We start from the raw sequence: 21,096 nt of genomic DNA, 5'->3' as shown, positions 1-21,096 counted from the left end.
GTTTTTTTTTTCCTTCCCACTTTCCTAAGACAAATACGTGCTCTCCTCTCCCCCAATTCTCTAGAAACATATCGTTAACTGTGCAAAGATACATCTTTAGTCAAGCACACCACCGCTGAAGACAAACCTTTAATGAAGAAATGTCTGTTCCGCTAAAGAGGTCCAGTCTGATTGGTTAGCAAATGACAAACAAAGGAAATGAGTTTCTTGGCCGCCACATACAGTATAGGACGATATCATGTTCATATTAAGCTAGCCGCACAAAAAAGCAAATGAATGTGTTCATCCAATGAACAGTCTACTGTAGTGATAAATTTCCATAAAGCCTTCGGTAAGCACCGGTGCATATCGACATACGACGATCAAGTTCTTGTTTGAGTGTTAATAAGGTTTCAGTTCATAAGACTTCCAAGATCTACAGGTTTGTTTGTTTCATTGATTTTGTAGTCACGAAAGATATCTTTGAAGCAGTTTGCTATTGTTATATGCAGTAAAGACTTAACGAAACTGCCAATATATCGGAAACGAAACGAAATCAACAAAACAAAAGAACCCATGATCATGATTACTAAGCGTTATTTGCAGCTGAGGAGACTGTAGTCCTGCACTCCGGTTAGCCTGAGTAACATTCCTGTCAGCCAAAATAACACTCAGGTTAGCATGTTCACGGTTAGCTTTCAATAATGATAATGATTTCTCTGACTGTTTTGATGGTTTCGTTTCGTTCGTTTCGGCTGTTTCGTTTCGGTTGTTACGTTTCAGTGGTTTGGTCGTTGTTTCGAGTTCTAGTACATGTCGTTCGTTTGGCCGCACCTAAGCAAGTGAAATAGTTTCTGATTTAAGCTCGAGTCACGAGTTAGCCCGGTCTAGTTAATTTCGATTCAACGGTAATTTTGTTTGTCTCTTTGTATAATTTCAAGTTGTGGGTCTAGTCCTTATAGCAGGGCAGATCTGAGGAAACTGATTGATGTCAGTTTAGCTAACTCATGACACTGCCAGAGAAGCTTACCTACGTTTCCTTAAATTCTGCTCAAACTTACTTGAATTTTATTCTTCGTAAATGCAATACCTCATTCGCATCAAACAACACTGTTTTAAGGTTCGATGCTCAGGCATTCCAACCACGTCACAGAGAGGCGCTTGCCAAGCATTTCTCATAAACATATTACACGTTAGAAAAGGAAAGCGTGTACTTAAGCCTATCAGTAGAGAATTCTGAGCTGTATAAGTAAATGAGTGGCTTGTGTGTCATTTGGGCGAGTTGATAATGTTGACAAGATCGGTTTATATTTCGCTTTGTTGTGAACAACCTAAAACAAGTTTCACTTGGCCGGTCATGCGAAAGAACGGCATTCAGTTATAAAGTCTGAAATGTGTGCGGAATTTAAGAGAAACCGTCAGTGATATCACTAAGCCCGCATGCTACCGTGACACTTAGATTGTTTCATCTTTTTCTCTGGTGTTTGCAGGACTAAGAAAATATAACTCTACCTTTTCCTTAAAACTTCGATTTTGATATGATTAATTATGAGCTTTATTTCAAGTCGGCCTCACACTGTGAGCCCAGTCGGTGCCTTGAAAACACTAACAGCTACTAATAGAGGGCCTGGGTTGGGATGGACCGACAGAGAGAGAAATGATCTCAGATCAGCAAAATTTACTGATAGCTGATAACTGACCGACAGTTTTACTGATAACTCAACTGATAAGTAATATATCAAACATGAGAGACAGTGTTTTATCGGGATATTCAAACACCGAGAAGAGACTTAAAAATACGACGCGCAGCGGTGTTTTTTAACAAAATTCGAGGTGTTTGGATAGCCGATGAAACATTGTCTCTCAAGTTTGATATATCTTCCTAATCGAAACAAAAATTAGGGAGCAAATGGAGAAGTAAAATCGTCAAAATCTGTGCTAATTAAGATCGGCCGGGTGTACAAACCTCCTTCATGGCTGTGATTTTCTTTGTTTTATAACTTGATGAATTATAATGAGTTTGAGAACTGCATGAGATTCCAGCACCTCCACCAGACATTTCGAATCGCAAACAGCATACAACAAATAGCCGTGAACAGTCGCGAAGGATTCATGGCTGGCCTGAGAGTACTACGGTTAGCCTAGTTTAAGATAAATATGACTCTGGTTTGCCCAAATAACGTTCCAGTTTTTTATGCTAACTCGAGTGCTGCCGGTTTGCTATTCGCTGTTCGAGTTTTCCACACAACCGCGTTTGGTCGATTTCGTCTCATCTCGGCAGTGTGCAGCTCGAGGAGACTGGAGAAATTTAGGCCAATGCACAGGCATCCTGTTGAATTTCCTAACTTTGCGCTCCTAATCCAATAGTCCGGGTGCCCGTGACCGACTATGGCCGTCCCGTTTACTTGGAAAGCTGGCAAATTTTAACTTTACCAGAATTATTCCTTGGACCTTAGTAGTTAATGCTAGGGTGGCAGTGGAAACTCTCGAGTGGGCGGTTTGTAGTTACATGTGTGAAAACATTTGTAACGCTGATGTGGGGACTGGGAGTAACTCTGTATCACTAGTTGTATAGAGACTATGCTAAGAATCAAACATATTTTGTGAATAGCTGCTTTCCTCATATACTCACGTTGTCTAGGGTTGTGAGAGCTGTGTAGGAGGTGCGAGAGGTGTGGAATTGAAATATACACGTAGAAATTAATGATAGGTCATTAGGGATGTCCCTCCGGAAATTGCACTTAATGAAGTAGCTCACTGTGTTTAATTTCTAGAGGCCTAGGGCTGCTTCAATGTTTAACCGAATATTTGCCAAATTAAGGAGGTATAAAGAAAAACTGGTAGCTTCCTTTCCACCTTTTGTATGTTAATTTCCAAATTGTGTATTTCCATAGCAACCCTATTAAGGAAATATTCTTTTTCTGTGATGCTATGACATTAAGACTAACTTACATATTTTACAAATGTATTATATTTTTGAAGAAAAGATACGTATTGAAAAAATGTTCGTATTAAAAATAAGGGATTAAAAACACGATGTTTTTGTTGTTCCACTTCATTTTCCCGTCTATCCATTCCTTTGAATCGCATCTCAAAACTGAGTTTCAAAAAGTAAGGTGAAGTCATAAAAGAAGTATAAAAAAACACATCTGCCGCGCGAAGAAAACCACGGTACTTGTTTCTAATAAATAGAGACAAAATCACATAATATAGAATCCGATACAACCAGTTTAATTTTAAATGAATAATACTGGGGGACGATTTCAGTCATTAACAAAGGACTGTTTGAAGAAAAGTGTAAATCTTAACGGAAGGGCTCTCTTTACATGCTTCGTAATTGCAAACAATTTCAATGATTGAGATTCCAAAACCAAAGGAGGAATTGTTGGAGTTACTGTCATGGAGGGAGCACGAGAAAGGTGGGAACTCGCAGCTCGTATGATGGCAGCAGCAACAATTTCTTTCAAAGTTATGGGTGGGACTTCAGCAGGCTCGAGCTTCCATAAAGAACTGGAATCACAAAGAATTGAAAGAGATGAAAATGGCATGCACAATATCATTCAGTGCATTGACACGAAATTGGTAAATCCATTCGATATCGGTCAGTACGAAGGAGAAAAGATGCCACTGATTAATATCGCCACTGGGACAGTTGCACCATCTGAACTTTCGGAATCTTTGCTCACTGCTAAGGAGCAAGGCGAAAAGGCAATGGGAGAGTTTGTCCAAGCCAGGCTAATAATATCTGACAAGGAGAATTTCTGGGATCCTTTGAAGAAAATCAACGTCAAAACCTTTCAAAGTCTGAACAAACCTGTTGAGCCAAGTAAGATCTGAAGACAATCAACCTCGACATGTCAGGTGTATAGTAGACTTCTTGCTGTGTCCAAAGACCATGACATTGATCTAGAAGAAGTGCGGTCGTATGAACTTGCAACTGTTCCCCTTGCATTAGCCAACATGGATGGGTCTCTGAGGAAACCAAGCAAGGGGCTACTGGAAATGGGCAGTATTGCCAGGAGCACACTTCCCGCTTATAGTCTTCACCAAACAGCATACATAGTTACTGACTGTCTGGCAGTAATTCATATGTTGTCAAAAGGAAAGATGCAATCGGAGAGCTATCTGACACAATTGCAGCAACTATTATTACGATACGACACGATGAGATACGATACGATAAGGTAGTACGATACAATACTTTATTTAACGTGGGATTAACGCTTATAATAATAATAATAATAATAATAATAATAATAATAATAATGTCTTTATTGTCGTGTCAATTACATCTAGCAGTGGAGAATCCCCACTGCTAATAGGGGATGCCTAACTAGATCTATCTAAAAATAATACACAGAAAAGTACTATACGAGAAATCAAAATTATGAGTGACAAAGACGGCAGCCACTACATCCATCCACCTTAGCCAATCGGCTAGTTTACAGGTAATCCACGGCCCTACTATATTCTAAAAATTAAAACTAAAAATGTACAAAAATTGATTGTATAAAACTATAAATGCAGAGAACTAAAAATCTAGAGAATCAAATCACAATAAATTCCGATATCAGTCAAACTTAAGCGATCGAATTTTGTTGTTCACTTTATTAGTGCCTACTTTAGTTCTAATATCACTTTTTTGTTAGCTCGTTTCATTTCTTTGCGGCAAAATATCTCCATGATTTGAAACCATATTTAGTCGTGTTAATTTTCGGCGAAGACAGGATATAGTAATGTTGAAGATTATCCTTGGATGAACGTAAGATGATAAGATCTCTAATTGCGAATGGAGCTTTGTCCGATATACCATTGTTTATTGTCAACAGCATGTCCTGGATTCTTCGAGTTTCCATGGATGTTCGGAGTCTGATTCTTTGCAAGAGATCTTGATAAGATGAACTTTTATTTTTGAGCTGACGTACCTTAAAGCCCTTCCATTGTCCTTCTCGATTTTAGCAGTGTTTCTTTTTTCGCAGTGGTGACAGACTTGGTTGCAATACGGAGTTGAAATATGGTAGTGTAAATGCGCGGTATAGCGATTTCTTAGTTTTAGTTAGTAAAATATTCTTCAGTCTGCAACTATCATTGCTAAATTCCAGTTCGCCAGTCAAGTCCATATTGTCCAAGACCGATATAATGTAGAAGATTCGATTAAGTCGGGAGAATCTCAGTGGACGGCCATAAATTCCAAGCAGAGAAACCAAGTTCCCTGCCAGTCTCAAGTGTTATTTGTCCAGTGGAAAAACCAAATCTAAGTTATTGACGTTTCTACTTTCTGATTGCATTTGGTGTGAGAACCTTCCCGGACAACTCAAGGATAGTCAGACACTCCTTCTACCATCACCAAGATGGGTCAGCAGTGAAAGTGACTAAAACGTTGAACAGAGAAGGTATAATTCCTCTCTATTCCGACCACGAGGAAGCAGACAGTAGGATGTTTGTGCATTGCGAATATATTGCAAACCAGTCATCAGACATCAGCAATTCTTCCAAGAGGATCATCGTTTTTTCTCCAGACACAGATGTAGCAGTTTTATGTTGGTATCACTTCAGCCAACTGTCCATTCAAGAGCATTAGTTCCACAAAGGTACTGGAGGAAACAGAAGGTTCATTCCAGTACACGAGGCTGTGGGTCCAGATGTGTGCAATCTTTTACCGGCCATGCATGCTTTGACAGGATGCGATTCCACGAGTAACCTAAACGGCATAGGCAGAAAGGGAGGGCTCACTACACTGAAGAAGATAAAGATGACCCTGTTGGACTGAAGAACCTGGGTACAGACTGCACAGTCATGAGCGATGAAACGTTGACTATTTGTGTCAAATTTACCGGTCTTCTACTTCAAATTTGAACCATCTCAGGTACAAGCTTTTTACCAAGAAAAACCTAGAAAGCAGCACACTTCCGCCTACTGACGATAGTGGATTGTATATGTCAAAAGGGCCAACTATCAATGCTTTATTTGGAAACATGCCCGAGACAGGAGGCTTTCACTAACATAACCAGATGGAAATGGGTGGACTAAGGATGAGTGGGGACATCTTGTTCCCAAATTGATGAAGAAAGATCCAGCTCCAGAGAATTTCTTGGAACTGACTCTGTGGAGGAGTAAGAAGGATTTCAATGCAAGATGTTCTTGCCGGAGAGTTGGACTCTCCTGCACGGCTGATTGCACTTGTGAAAATGAACGCAGCAACCTCCAAGAAAATGACGGAGACGAGGAGCTTTGACCCTTTGTATTATTTCAATTGTGATGTCATTCACGTGTGCAATAACGACATGATTGAAAAGCGCTAATTAGGTAAGTAAGCAATTTGAAAGCTCTACTTGCCATATAAATTTGATTACTATTAAGTAAATGCTTTTGAGGATACGTGGGTAGGGGCACAAAGAGCGACCCCTCACGTTCACGAACGAGGAAAGCACAGGTTAAATGATTAGTAAATGGGTGCAGGGACCATATCTAGGAGGGTGAACTTTTATTTTTCCCTGTAGATAAGTCATAAGCCTGTTTTTAAATTTAGAGAAGGGACTTCTCAACGCTACAGGCAATTTAAGCTTCAAGAATAAGATTTTTATTTTATTTTGGATGTGAAATGCCTCGTATCTTCTGTCTAAATTGTGATATTTTTCTCATTAGTTTTTAATTGATAAGTGAAAGGAACTCTATACAAAAATAAGAACAAAATGCCCTCTCCTAAAATGCCCTCTCCAAAAAGACGTTTAAGATTGTGTGAACAGGTAGAATGCACTCCGCCATATTTACTTTCTCCATTTTTGTCAATTTTATGACGTCATAATCTGATCATGTGACGTATTATAACCATCGTCATGTTATCCATGGCATAAACTCTATCCTGTGAAAATTTTGTATTATTAGACAAAATCTGTTGATGGCTATAGGTCATAAACTATTTCACCCCTGGTCCCAGATTGTTGTAAAAATCACTTTAAAAAACAGCATAGATACTCTGAAGGCGTGTACTTTGTGGTGCTGTAAATTACCATGGCCCACTTAGCCAGCTTCACTGCCACCCCATTATTATTCCCTGAGGTCTAAAAAACATTGCTGGGTGAGTCAAAGTTTGCCAGCTTGTCGAGTAAACGAAATCCTTTTTTTACCCTCTTTCCCAACGTGGGCACCCGGACTAAATCATTACAACAGGATCGATGGCAAAATCTGAGTGATCCGTTGAAAATAGCAAATAATTTGGCTAGCTCGCTAACAGAAACCTCACCTGTGGCCCGGTGTCTCTCTAAGGAAGAGAAAATGGCATTGCTTGCGTGACCGTATGTGTGAGAAAAGTTAACTAGACTTTCCTATGTACTTTTCGCGGAAACAGAGGTTGTAAGGTCGACAGCTTGCCAAGAGACAGCGGTTACACCGCTGACAAACTTACCTACTTACCCAGGAGGGGCTGGGAAAGATTCACTAAGTGAAACTTGGAGAAGGTGATCTTCCTTCTTTGCTTTCTTTTTTATTCCATTTTCTGGTGACAAATATGTCTTCCTCGCTCACTTTTCCCGCAGTTCTCAAGAAGATATCGTAAACTGTGGAATAAAAACAGTAGTTAGTCACGTACACCACCCCTGAAGGGAATCCTTTATTCGAATGCGGAAATCAGGTCAAGACTCTTCTGTTCTGAGAAGTCTCGTGATTGGTGTAGCCACTACACAATTCTAGCCGCATAAAACCCTGAATTAAATTGCTCTGCCAGTGAACACAGTCCACTGTAGTGACAAATTTCGATAAAGCGTCGCCTTCTTTAAGCGTGCATATCCTGCCACAATAAAGTTCCTGTCTTGGTGTTCATACGATTTTACGCAAGATCCACAGGTTTGTTTGTTTGATTGATTTTGTAGTCATATTTTCAAGTCACATATCCATAAAGCAATATATATCTAATTGTTAACAATCCATTTGTCGCATGGGTGGCCTGTACTTCATTAAAAACAAACCAAACGGCCGAAACGACGAAAACCAAACGAAATCAACGAAACATGAGAACCAGTTATCACAACTTAAAGCTAACGCTTAGGCTCTGACAAGAGGCTATTCAACCGGAGTCCATTAAGAAGACTGTATACCTGATCATACCTGCAGTCCTGCTCTCGGGTTGGTTTGAAGACTAATCAAAACGTCTCAAAATAACGTGTCTACGTTAGCTCTTATTGACAGTGGCTTCTCTAATCACGGTTTCGTTGATTCGTTTAGCTCGTTTCGGCTGTTGCGTTTCGGTCGTTTCGGTCTTTTCGTTCAATTGTCTCGGGTTTTTGTACAGACAGTCGTCATGGGCGTCTGAATAAAAAAGAAGTCAGTAGTTTCTGGGGGCGTAGCCCGCGTTACGCTCAGGTCGAGTCGACTCAGTCGATTTAAGTTCGATTCAACGTTAATTTTGTTCTTCTCTTTAACCATGTTGTAATTCTATTTTATTTGACCTTTTCAAGTTTTGGATCTTATGTTCCTAGCGTGGCAGATCCGAGTAGTCGGATTGATTTCAGTTCATTCACACTTTTTTCCAGAGCGGCCTGCAGGATCGGTTTAGGATCTAGAGGAATCTCACTTGACCGTTTTTTTTTTTTTTTTCAGAATAGATTCACGGTTCACATGCAACGCAATGCAAATCACAGCGATGTGCGTGAGAATAGTCTCGAATAACTGTGGCGAGAGCAAACTAAGCGTCAAGCGATCGTGTTACGCGTCTGTTGAAATCCTATCCGCAAGACGATCCGACTAGTGAACGTCGCCCGAATTCCGACGATTCCAGAAAGCTAAACTTTCTGGACGTATTTCTCCCCTGGAGCAAATCAATAAAGCCCTTTTAGCCTGCCTTACTCACTTGTTTTAGATCGCAGAGAAATCCACTGCTTACAGGCATCACTCTAAAAGGCGTCACGATAAAAGGCATCACGCTAGAAGGCATCACGCTAAAAGGCATGACGAAGAAAAGGATCACGCAAAAACGCTTCGTGCGAAAAATCATTACGCTTAAAAAGGCTTCACGCTAAAATTCATAACGTTTTAAGGCATCCCGCGAAAAGGTATCACGCATAAAGGCATCCCGCCAAAAGGCATCACGCGTAAAGACATCACGCGAAAAGGCATCGCGCAGAAAGGCATCACGCGAAGAAGCATCACGCTGAGAGGCATCACGTAAACAACAACAACAACAACAACTTTATTATGACTCGCATATTTACAGTTTTGCAGAAATATGTACACTTAAGTTTAAAAAGCTTGACAATAGCAATAGCGCAAACCCGCAGATGGCCTTGGCTAATCTAGGCGGGCCACATATATATTTATGTTAGACCATTATATAGCGTATATAATAGTATAATCACGTGAAAAGGTATCACGCTTAAAAGCATCACGCGAAAAGGGCCTCACGCAAAAAGGCCTCACGCAAAAAGGCCTCACGCAGAAAGGCCTCATGCAAAAAGGCCTCACGCAAAAAGGCCTCACGTAAAAAGGCATCACGCGATACCTTTTTGCGTAATGCCTTTTCGTGTGATGCCTTTTTCGTGATGCCTTTCCGCATGATGCCTTTCAGCGTGACGCCTTTTCGCACGATGCTTTTTTACGTAATGCTTTTTGGCATGATGCTTTTAATCGCGATGGCTTTTCGCGTGGTGTCTTTCAGCGTGATGCCTTAATAATCTGTTGTTACTTTCATAAAATGAAACTCTCGGTTTCGCGTGATTCGTTCACTTGCTCCGATTAACGCAAGTATGCCAGTAGCGTGACGCTCGTACTATAACTCGTGCTTTAAATAAATTGTAAAGGAAACATAATACAAGCGTTACTCTTCCGGTATCATTACGAATTAATTCGATTTGGCCTGATGCCCTCACAGGTGGAGCACGCTCAGTATGTAAGCTTCAAAATATCGACATACAGTGTAAGAGTTCAACCCTAATTTTAAAATATACGGAGCGTAGTTAATAATTAGTCATGACCTTCGTTGTAAGAGATTGTATGAAAAATACTACTGTCGCTTTAAATTGCACGAAGTTACACGATAAAATTTCCCTTTAAACTCAACTTAGTTGTCTTCTTGACCTTTCCTATGATTTTACAGTGCAAAAGTTTCTTAGCGGTGGGTTAAGACCTTTTGTGAGCAGGTTGGTTTTCCACCCCAAGAAGCGAAGCGAAGGTTGGAATCCCTCTCAGGATCGAGTTCGCTTTCGGCGGTGAAAAAAACCCATTAATTGTTAGTTTTCAATCCGCTTGTAATTTTTATATTTGTCTGTGTGACTAAAACCCGTCATTTCAACGTTTTAGCCTGTTATTTGTTGCCCAAAAAAATTAAATCGAAAGCGACTTGTGCCAGGGTGGTTGGACACAAAATCAATAGCACAAACTGCCGTCAATTCAACGTTTTGTGCCTGTCTTTCATAACAAAATTTATTGTAACCTGCCAGTTTCGAGAACCGCCATTCACAGGAACCTTACATTAAACGGCTAAGAATTGTTACAAAAGAGTGTAGCGATAGTCAACCTGCACCTCGTGTCCACGTGACTTTGGTCCCGTGAACAAAAGGCAAAAACTAGTGTAAAAAGGCCATTCTTGAAATACCAGTTCCTCTTCAGTTCACATTGACAGTATAAACATTAATAATTAGATCAACAGTACTAAGAAATAAATTATTTTATTTATTTCTTTACCTGGATTGATCAATAAAAGATTACTCTCATGGCAAGCGCAACACCAGCAGCTCCATCCACCAAAGAGACGACCAACTACGCACGCTTGTGTCGTCTCCTGGTTGATGTTGGTACCCAGGCCCTCAGGGACACACTTGATGCCATTCACGCACCAGCAAATCTCCACGCAGTTTTGGCGGCAAATAAAGCCATTTTACAGGGTCTCAGAACGAGAAGAATTATCAATGCTACGCAATGGGGAAAGCTCTTTCCTGTCATTCCTTCTGCAGTGTCTTCAAAAACTTTTGACACTACTCTTTTGATGGTTCTCTTAAGAAACTTGTGCGGCTTACCTTCTCCAATAACCGGATGGGACACACTTCCCGCTGCAACGGAAATGAGTCGTGAGGCGGATATTGCTCGTATTAAGTACTTTAGAAACACCGTGTACGCGCATGCCGAACAAGCTTCGGTTGATGACACAACGTTCAACGCGTACTGGCAAGACATCCGGGACACTCTGGTGAGGCTAGGAGGAGTTAGGTACAGGGCACCTATTGACAATCTGGAAACTGAGTGCATGGACCCTGAAATTGAAGATCACTACAAACAACTTCTTAGTGAATGGAAAAAGGACGAGGACAACATAAAAGATGAGCTAAAAGAGATTGGAGCCGAGATTAGAGATGTCGGAACCATGATGACAGATGTCATGAAAAAACTTGATGATTTAACAGAGGCAACTGCGAAAAACCGAGAGGAATCAAGTAAAGAAGGTAGGTTTTAATAACACTAAGATATTTGTCAGTTTATTTAGATCAATTCCATTTAATTGTATTACTAATCGTATCTATTACAAACTTCTCGATCGTGATTGGTTCTCCGCGCGCCTATTGTTACGTAATCGGCGCGCGATCACGTGGGTGTCCAATAACAGGTATTCAATTTGAACTTTTTGCAACTGGAAACCTGTAATTGGATACCCACGTGATTCGCACGTCAATTACGCGTGCTTTAATGGCTTCCTTCGCACTGTTTCCTACAATTTTCTAAACTTATGAAAAGCGCTACACACGTGTTCGCTCAAAACACATTTTTCATTCCGAAATTAGTTATAGATACGATTAATTAGTAATTGGACCTCATGTCGTACAATTCAGGGTGAAATCGTGCTCGTAATTTCAAATCGTCTACGCGCTTCGCGCTCGTCCAATTTTGAAATTACTCGAGCGACTTCTCTCTCAATTGTACTCCACTGGGTCGACTTAATAATACTTATCACGTGTGTTTTCTTTGTTTACAAACTCGCCTAAGGCTCTTGTGTATACGTAGAAAATCCAAGTTTGAAAGTGACTCGTAAGAAATTTCATGATATACCACGAGAAAGCGTTGCTATTTGTATGCGGGTTCAGACCAGTTAGGACCCCGAGGCGTCTGTTGATAAAAAAAATTACATTGCAGCGTCAATTCGAAAACCCTACAAATTTAGCAATGGAAAGTAAACACTTGTTTTGCTTTATCACTAAGCGTAAGCGAATATTTTAACTCTCGTCTAATTAACCTTTTTATACCTGTTGTGCTCGATAAGGTACAAGCTCCAAAGTGGAAGAATCGGTGGAGACCTCTGTCATGTGTAGAGAGAAACATCACGAGAATGAGCCTCTCAATTATTACTGTCAGGACTGCAAAGTTTGCATTTGCGACAAGTGTGGACAAACACGTCATTCAAATCACACCAAGGTGAATATCAAGCAAGCCGCCGAAGAACAAAAACTAAAGATGGCGGAACTTGTGCGGGAAATGAAAGTAGAGATTGCTGAGCACACGACCCAGATGGAGAAAACAACAGAGATGTTGAAGAAAAACGGAGAGAAAATTGCTGCGGCTCGTAACAAAGTGTTAACCACTGTTGAAGAACTCATTCGCTTGTTAAAGGAACACGAGATCGCCATGGTGACCAAGTTAGATGTTATTGAAAACGAACAGCAAAGAAATAACTCACTACAGTTAGACCACTTTCAGATATGTGCCACGCAACTGGAAACGTCCGTGGAACATTGCCAAAGAATTTTACAAGGAAACAACAGCGTTGAAATTCTTGAAGCGCAGCAGGGTGTCATGGAAAAGTGCAAAGGTCTCCTAAATGCGAAGAAAATGAACATTTATAAACCATCGTATGTTCAATACAAGACAAACGAAGAGGATATCCAGAGTGTTAGACGCGCGTTTCTTGGTGAAGTTGTTGTCAGTACAACTGATCCTCTACAATCAATGGCGGAAGGGAAAGGCTTAAAAGAGGCAGAAGCTGGAAGAGAAGCAAGCCTTACAATCACGACAAAGAATTCAGAGGGGCGGCAGTGTTATAACGAAATCGACCAGATTGTTGTCAAAGTTCGCACTCCGTCAGAACAGGACCTCGACATCAACACTGCAGACAACGAAGATGGTAAATATTACGTCACCTACACACCCGAATGTGACGGACATCATGACGTGGTGATTGAAGTTAATGGTCAACCGCTGACTAGCAGTCCATGGAGTGTTCACGTGAAGCCGCATCAATACCATGCCGTACGTTCTTTTGGATCAGGTGGTAAAGCACAAGGACAATTTGATTGCCCCTTCGGCATTGCAATAAGTGACAAGACAGGGAACATCGCAGTTGCTGACACTTTTAATAATAGAGTACAGCTTTTTAACTCGAATGGAATTTATTTGAGAGAGTATGGTCGGAAAGGACTTGACGCCAAGAAACTTCATTGTCCCTTTTCAGTAGCATTCAACAAGTCTGGTGAAGTTACTATCTGTGATTCTGGTGGTATTTTTTGTCTCGCTGAAAGCGGTCATTTTATTAAAAACATTTTCAACAAACACTTGATCAATCCAGTATCCATAACCATTGCTTGTGATGACCGCATGCTCGTGAGTGACAGTGGTGACAACAAGGTCAAAGTCCTCTCCCCTGACGGTACAAAATTGCTGCAGTCACTCAGCGTTCCAGGCTTCGATGAGTGCCCGTGGTTTGCTTTACATCATCAAGACAGGTTTTTTGTCTCCTATGACAAGGCTCAATGCGTCAAGATATTTGACAATGAAGGGGAATTTCTATATGATTTTGGTACAGAGGAGCCTGGTAAGCTGTGCGAATCTTTTAAACTTGCTGTTGACAAGTTCAACAACCTGTTAGTCTGTGACGCTGAAAATTGTAAAGCTTTTACACTGGGAGGAAAATTTCTAAACTCGATAATAGGACAGCCTGCCCTAAATCGAAACATTTTTTCTGTTGCTGTGTCGAACGGTGGGCAAGTATTTATTACTGATATAGCAAAACACTGTGTTCATGTTTTTGAGTGAACAACTGTGTTTTCGATTTATTATAAGGAGTGTCGAGATGCTCGGCTGGTGGTAACAAAGTAGAAAGCAACAGCTCTTCATTAGCTATGATTAAAAAGTTAAATATATAGATTTAGCCAAGAGTTCCTCGGCCGGGTTGTTCCCGGGAGAAAGTACTCCCTTATATGCGCCTTTTAGGTATGTGCGGCCCCAAAGGGTAGTTTTGAGCCGTTTGGGCATAAATAGGGTATCAATTTTGGCCATTTTGGTTATAAAAAGGGTATGGCTTTTGTACTCTAAGTCTTGAATTGGGTATGTTTCTTAGAAGAAGCTAGGGTACTTTTTCGTCATTATCAATGAGACCGTCAACAAAAGCCCTTCACAACTTATGTTTAGGCCAACGCTGTCAGCCGCAACGGTCATAAATAAGCTATCGAATTTTTGGTCAGGTCATAAATAGGGTAGCAAAAAACGAAGATTTTGGTCATAAATAGGATAAGGGTTTTGGAAAGTGGGCCGCACTCCCCCACCCAACCTTTCTGGAAGTTCTACCCTGGGGGGTTGCTCAAAGCTCGAATAACCTAACCCAGGATAAGCGAGAATTTTGACTTGAGTTTTGTAAATTTGCGGTGAGATTTTCTGTTTATATTGGTCGGCCTTCTGTTTTGAGTTTGAATAATCTCAAACAACCCCACCCATGACCCAAAAGCAGTGAAAAACATTTGTATACAGAGAAAAGTTTATACTTCGGTTAACTATTAATCCAGGGTTAGCGTTATCTGGCTTCCGAACAACCCGGCCTTGATTAAAACAAATTAACCTGGCATGAGCCCGCGATCCATTTGAAAACTAGAACTTGGCCACTGGTCAACTTTAAAAAAAACGCAGGACCTCGTTGAGCTCTAAACCTGAGCCCCCGATATTATCACGTGATACTGGTCAGCGGATACCTTGTCTTGACAGGTGCCAATTGACCATAACATGGATGTCCAATATCAAAGATATACGCCGTAAACCAAGACTGCATGACTTGGTATTAGCTGGAGTATGACCGCCATATTGTAGGACGTCGTCGTCGTCGCGTTGGGCACACGAGACCGCGGTACATGTCGCTAGCCATCTTGACCATGAAGAATGAGTTGCTCTGGTTTCTATTTCTATGCATGCATGCCGTTTTGTTCCTATAGTTATGGTGCTCTTTGGGCCACCGGAGCTCCACTAATATTAAAAAACTGCTCTAAAGGCCGCCGCACACTAGCCGTTTTTTTGTTTGGGTTCGCCCGCGCCTCAACCAATAGCTCTTTTCACGGTTAATTTTTCTCATTTGCATTACAATGTAATCCAACGTGGACGCGAGGCAATTTCGGGCTAAAACTACAAAATAGTCCGAAATTGCCTCACATACATGCTAGATTTTATTGTAATGCAAATGAGCAAAGGTAACCGTGAAAAGGGCTATTAGTAAATGTCATGAGAGTCACGTCAGTGGAATAGGCGCGATCTTGATTTTAGACGACTCGGCCCTAAGCCTCAACGCGGTTGGCTGCGACCAAACATCGGCTAGTGTGCGGCAAGCTAATTCCCCCACCAATTTCTCTCCGATTTCACCCCGACAAAAAATCTGCAGTTCTACCACAAAAAATCAGCTAGTGTGCGGCAGCCTTAAGGTATCTTTAACGGAATATTGCTAGGTGTCAGGTAAAGCAAATCATTTAGTTGCTGACGGATTCAATTCATTTGACTGATGTAAATGCACTTGAGTTGGATTAGTGGAAATTCTTATATACATTTTGAGAAAATAGTCCTAAGAGAATACCCGCGCTGATTGGTCAAAAATCGTGTTTCTATTTAACAATTAGATTATGAGCTCGAGATTTCTATGAGGTGATAGTTGATGAGGCCGGAGGCCGAATCAACTATCGTCTCAGAGAAATCGAAAGCGAATAATCTAATTGTTTCAGTAGAATTCTAACTGAAATAAACACAAATAACGGTTTTTAATTATTTTTCTACGCATTATTGAACTTTACGCTTTAACAAAATCGCACGCACTGAATTGTCCTTGGGAAATTTGCAGTTGTTTGTGCGCGCGCACCTGTATTTTTCAATAATTTCAAGTTTTTAAAGTCGAGAAACCGCTAATGTCCTTCTTTTAGTCTTCTCAGGATTTTAATTATCCATTTAGATCTAAACTTTCTCCCAAAACTTCGGAAAAACGATAAAAACGTTGCATTTTGTGGACGACCGACAGCCACTGCACTCTAATGGCTGATAATTTACGAGTAGCTCAGCCAATCAGATTGCAGCATTTTCATTAGTATACTAGTAGAATTCTACTAAAACTCGATAGAAAAACAGAACTAGCACGAGCTGTTGACCTAATGATGGCGCGAGCAAAGAGAATTTACATTTTGATAATCAAAGTTGACAAGTTGTTTTCCTTTTTTTTTCTGTCGTGGTGTTTTCTAAAAGAAATAGAAAACATGTACTCCGTGTTTCTATCGAGTTATAGAAACACTCGTGAAAGTTTGGGAGAATTCGAAAAAGCTGTGGAAACACTCGCCTACGGCTTCCTGTTCCCACAGCATTTCTCATTCTCCCAAACTTCCACTCGTGTTTCTATCAAGTAATTAGATTATTCGCTCTCGATTTCTATCACGTGATAGTTGACGAGGGCGCAGTCTGAGTCAACTATCACGTGATAGAAATCGAGAGCGAATAATCTAGTTGTTTAAGTATAAATCTACTAGTCGTTCAAAACTTTATCTAAATCCTCACAGACAGTTCGAACACGCCAAGAAGCGGCCGTCATTTTGTTAACAAGTGCACCCTGCTACGCAACTCACTATCTATCACAGAATAAATAGTGAGTAACGTAGCCAATCAGAGAACAGCATTTGGCCTACTCTGGGACCTTAAGTTGCCGTAACTTAAGGCGACTCTGGGCGATTTACGGTGACTTTAGGCGACTTAAGCAAAATTGGCAGAAAAACTAATTGCGACTTTAGGCGATTTTAGGCGACTTGAGGCAACTTAAGGCGATTTTAGGCGACTTCACTCGAGTGATATAAATTTAAACTTAGCAACAGTCTTTCCATATATCTCTTGCAATAAACCAATATTGTACCAATACTGGTACATAATTAAGTCACCACAGTCTCAAATATCCAAGGCCGGGTTGTTCAAAGCCTGATTAAACTAACCCAGGATTAGTATCACCCAACTAGTGGACTAATGCAAATCCTGCATTTTGATTGGCTACGCTACTAGGGGACTATTAGTAATAGTCATCGAGTAGCGAAATTGGCGCCATCGAGCGTGACGCTTTCTTTCGTTTTATTCCCAAATAAATATTTCTTCAACCTGCATTTGCTAACCTTATTATCACCTTTTCTGTCCGACTAGTTGGGTGATACTAAAACAATTAGACCCTTCGCCCTCAAGGGCCACGGGTCTAATTGTTAATTAGCGAGAATTTTGATTACTTTCATTTTTGTAACTTTTCGGTCCAGCTTTCTGTTTATGTTGTTTGTCTTTCAGTTTTAAGTTTGATTCATCTTAAAACTATACAACCATAAGCAGTGAAAGATATTTCTATACAAAAAATATATAATTATATTACCTCGGGTAGTGCTAACTGGCTTTTGAACAACCCGGGCCAGATTTTAAACCATTAAAAAACTAGACGCTTTGCTGCGTGTACCCAGGCAGTCCTTATACAGAGAGGCACTAGCTATATTGCAATTGAGCTAAATGTTCTGCATTTGAAGTCGTACGAAATTCAATCGAATCGATGTGCTCGAGCTATTCTGCTTTTGATTGCATTTCTTGGAATCGAGTAATAGCACATTACTCGTTTGCAGGTCTTTAAAGTGCACCTAAACCCTAAAAGTGTTTCTCTCTTAAATTCCGCCTAAAAAGACGCCATTTTGGTTCAAGTCCGAGTGAAGCAACAATCGGGGGGAATGGAACTAGTGACGTCAATTCCAGGACCTATTTCCCGCGATCTCAGTGAAATCAACATAATTTCACTTATCTTCACTCGTTGTTTCTCGATTGCGTGCGAAGGAAATCCCTACGATTTGCGTTGCTGCTGGTTGCAGCAACCAAAAAGACGACGTTCAAGGTATATCGCTCCACGTGATTCCATTTTTCGAGGACGATCGTCCGGAAGCAAAGAGGCGAAGGAAGAAGTGGTTAGATTTTGTCAAACAGAAGAGAGCGAAGTGGCAGCCATCGAAGCACTCGGTGATATGCTCCGTGCACTTCAAACCCGAGGATTTTGAACGGAGATTTGTCCTCGGCGAGCCAGGAGGGAAATCAATGCCACGCTGGCTTCGTAAGGATTAGTTTGGTTGTTGTGTGTTTCCAACAATCCACACAGTTGGAAAGGAAGACGCGATAGAAAAACCTTCAAAGCGGGAGAAGTGCATGGTCAGTCATTGATTATCACACCTTTCAACGTTTTGTCTTTTGATTTTCAAGTCTTCCTTATCGACAACACTTTCCTAGGCTATTAAAGCAGCAATGGCAACTCAGAAGGCTGCTTGCTCAGATCAGTCACCACCAGGAGAACCCATCGCTAAAAGAGCAAAGCCCGTAAGGGTGACTGAAACATCCACCACCACAGTTCAGTCTACAATGGCATGCTCTGGAGAGCATAAAATCATCGAGTCGCCCGAAGTTGAAGTATCGGAGCTTAATGAATGTGTCGATGAGCAGCACGCAGAAGTGATCGAGACTTCAGTCCAAAAAGCACCGGATCCTGTGGAAAGTACGGGTTGCAGCAACTGCACTGTTTTGCAACATACAGTGCGAAAACTGAAAAACAGAATTGTGTCGTTGGAGAACAAAGTGAAGAAGTGGAAGCTGTCAAATCGACGATCAAACTACTGCACTGAAGGTGAATACAGTGTTTGTTATTTCGTGGTGTATCAGTTGATTTGTGTAAATAACGAAATGTGTGGTAACTTCTTCCTACTTCCTACTCCTCACTTTCCCTTTTATTTAGTGTCAGCAGAAGTGTACTTCTGGTGTCAGTTGATATGCCTACTCTTTTTCTTTATGGTTTTGGTATGAACTTTATTTTTTCTCTCTCTAGGAAATGATCAAGAATCCCAGAGGCAGATAGAGAAAAGAATGTCGGAGAAAAGGATGATGATGATGATGGTGCAGAAGGTTACACAGGTGAAGGAGATGCCACACAGGAAGAAGAGGGTGAAGCATCTGAGGAAGAAGAGGAAGAAGAGGAAGAAGATGAGGATGGCTCTGTCTTCGAAACGGAGACAGAAGTAGAAACAGAAACCACTGTAACAGAAACAGATGAGGATAGTGGGGAAAAATTTAATCGGTAATATTTTTTTAAAAATATATAAATGTTATAAGTATTATATTAAAATAATAATAACAATAATCATCATCATCATTGTCATAATAATAATGATAACAATAAGTACTGGTAGTTTAATACGACATTGTATGACACTGGAAGGGGGGCAGTCCAGATATGTCATGAAATAAGCGTTTTTGGTTACAGTATGACACTTGTGGTTTGGCTATATGACTGGTGGTCTTAGGAGAACATTTCTTTTTATATTATTATAGTTTCCATAGTTATTACAATGAATGAATTTTAAATTTATTTTAGGTTGTCAGTCAAGAACACCAACATCAGAACAGAGCCAAAGCATATTGTCTTTCTCACTCAGCTGCTTCTTCTATTCAATTTGTGCCGCACCTGCAAGGCAGATAATCCAGCTGTAGAGGCGAGTGGAAATGGGACACAGGCGATTGTGAGAACATACTGCAACAATCCAAAATGCAATAAAGAGGACATCTGGTACAGCCAGCCCCAGATGCCAGGTCTTAAAATACCAGCAGGCAACTTTCTCCTATCACTGTCAATTTTCCTTGCTGGAGGTTCCGCAACCAAGGTTTTCAAGATGTTTCAAGAAATGAGTCAAGGTCGTTATATCAGCCTATAAACGTTTCAGTCTATTTTCCTTAGCCTTTGTCGTTGTTATTTGCGTTTCTCGAGCAAGCGAGACATTTTGAATTTCAGAGTTATGGCGGTGCGCGACATAGAACTACGAACACGTTTGTCAAAAAACATATACTTATCTCGTGATTTTTAGCCCATTCAGAAGTTAAAGCATTGAGAAAAGTGCTTATGTAAATGCTTGTTTATTCAGTACAGATAATCAGTCGTCTAGATAGCCAAAGTAAGTTCCAGATGTTTACACTATTTACCGACCGCAATGTTGGCGTACCACGGAGGTACACCAACATGGCGGCTCCATACTGGGCTCTGTAAATTTGTGCAAAATATTTCGACGAATATCTGAGCTTGGGAAAAAACACAGACTTAACAATTGGAAAAGTATCATCTTTATTAACCTCCTATAACATCATAGTTTCTTGATTTTATCCACTAAATGGTTTTCAAATAATTTTTTATTTTGTCAGGATTGCGTGACAGTGCAAGCCAAGAATTGTTTTGCTGGGGTCAACATATATTAGTGTCTTTCAGCTTTATAATAAATTGCTACATGGGTTTCACTCTTGTAAAGACACATAACTCTGTTACAAGAAAATAACGAGAGAATATCGTTTAGTTCGAGATTTTATCTTTATTATACTTAACGAAGTTTCTCAGAGCGTTTTACTTAGGTGTACTCGAACAGATACATTCGTAAAAAAATTCTCTAACCTTTCTGCTCTTGTTGCTCAAAAGTTCTTGAGTTTGTGCTGGGATTCTACTTGGTTCACGATCACGTCTAAAAATACGATGACGCTTCTGAAGATGCTTTTTATCAAGTTGAAGAGTTGATAGCCCCGGTTGATGGCTCCTTTGGTATAACTGTCTGACATGATTCTTGATAAATTCACTCAAAATGTTCGCTCGTAAATTGATCTCTCGTAAGGCTTGCAGACCGACCCGTTGCGAAAACGCTTAACGTCCTTTAGTGTTGGTCTACCGCGAACGGTGTGTTTGTTTGTATGTGATTTCATCGCCCTAGAAATCAAGGAATCCGCGCTAACTTTTCACGACGGCAACCTCTGTAAACTCCATGTGCTGTACGCTTGCAGGGGTGACGCATGCGCCTTAGAGACCAGACGGCGATTTGTGAC

The 21,096-nt window shown here is 40.7% G+C and overlaps 2 protein-coding genes across 2 annotated transcripts; both read left to right on the top strand.

Moving 5' to 3' along the window:
* Positions 1–10,457: 10,457 nt before the first annotated feature.
* Positions 10,458–16,198, top strand: LOC145487985 (uncharacterized). Its single transcript, XM_081466749.1, has 2 exons — positions 10,458–11,408; positions 12,221–16,198. The coding sequence occupies exons 1-2, from the start codon at positions 10,682–10,684 to the stop codon at positions 13,984–13,986; spliced, it is 2,493 nt and encodes an 830-aa protein (XP_081322875.1). The 5' UTR covers positions 10,458–10,681; the 3' UTR covers positions 13,987–16,198.
* Positions 16,199–18,492: 2,294 nt separating this feature from the next.
* On the top strand, positions 18,493–20,488 carry LOC145487914 (uncharacterized). The gene is made up of 4 exons (XM_081466685.1): positions 18,493–18,931; positions 19,072–19,315; positions 19,613–19,932; positions 20,198–20,488. The coding sequence occupies exons 1-4, from the start codon at positions 18,493–18,495 to the stop codon at positions 20,368–20,370; spliced, it is 1,176 nt and encodes a 391-aa protein (XP_081322811.1). The 3' UTR covers positions 20,371–20,488.
* The last annotated feature ends 608 nt before the right edge of the window (positions 20,489–21,096 follow it).

Source organism: Orbicella franksi, chromosome 5 (genome assembly GCF_964199315.1).
Source record: "Orbicella franksi chromosome 5, jaOrbFran1.1, whole genome shotgun sequence".
Classification (NCBI taxonomy): Eukaryota; Metazoa; Cnidaria; class Anthozoa; order Scleractinia; family Merulinidae; genus Orbicella; species Orbicella franksi.
The sequence above is the reverse complement of the archived record's forward strand: the minus strand, read 5'-3'. Positions and strand labels throughout refer to the sequence as shown.

Excerpts from the sequence above, each read along its gene's own strand:
- LOC145487985 (XM_081466749.1), top strand. The coding sequence starts at position 10,682 with ATGGCAAGCGCAACACCAGCAGCTCCATCCACCAAAGAGACGACCAAC. Across the intron at positions 11,409-12,220 it reads AGAGGAATCAAGTAAAGAAG|GTACAAGCTCCAAAGTGGAA; the intron begins GTAGGTTTTAAT and ends GTGCTCGATAAG.
- LOC145487914 (XM_081466685.1), top strand. The coding sequence starts at position 18,493 with ATGGCAACTCAGAAGGCTGCTTGCTCAGATCAGTCACCACCAGGAGAA. Across the intron at positions 18,932-19,071 it reads TGTAAATAACGAAATGTGTG|GATCAAGAATCCCAGAGGCA; the intron begins GTAACTTCTTCC and ends TCTCTAGGAAAT. Across the intron at positions 19,933-20,197 it reads TCAAGAAATGAGTCAAGGTC|ATGTTTACACTATTTACCGA; the intron begins GTTATATCAGCC and ends AGTAAGTTCCAG.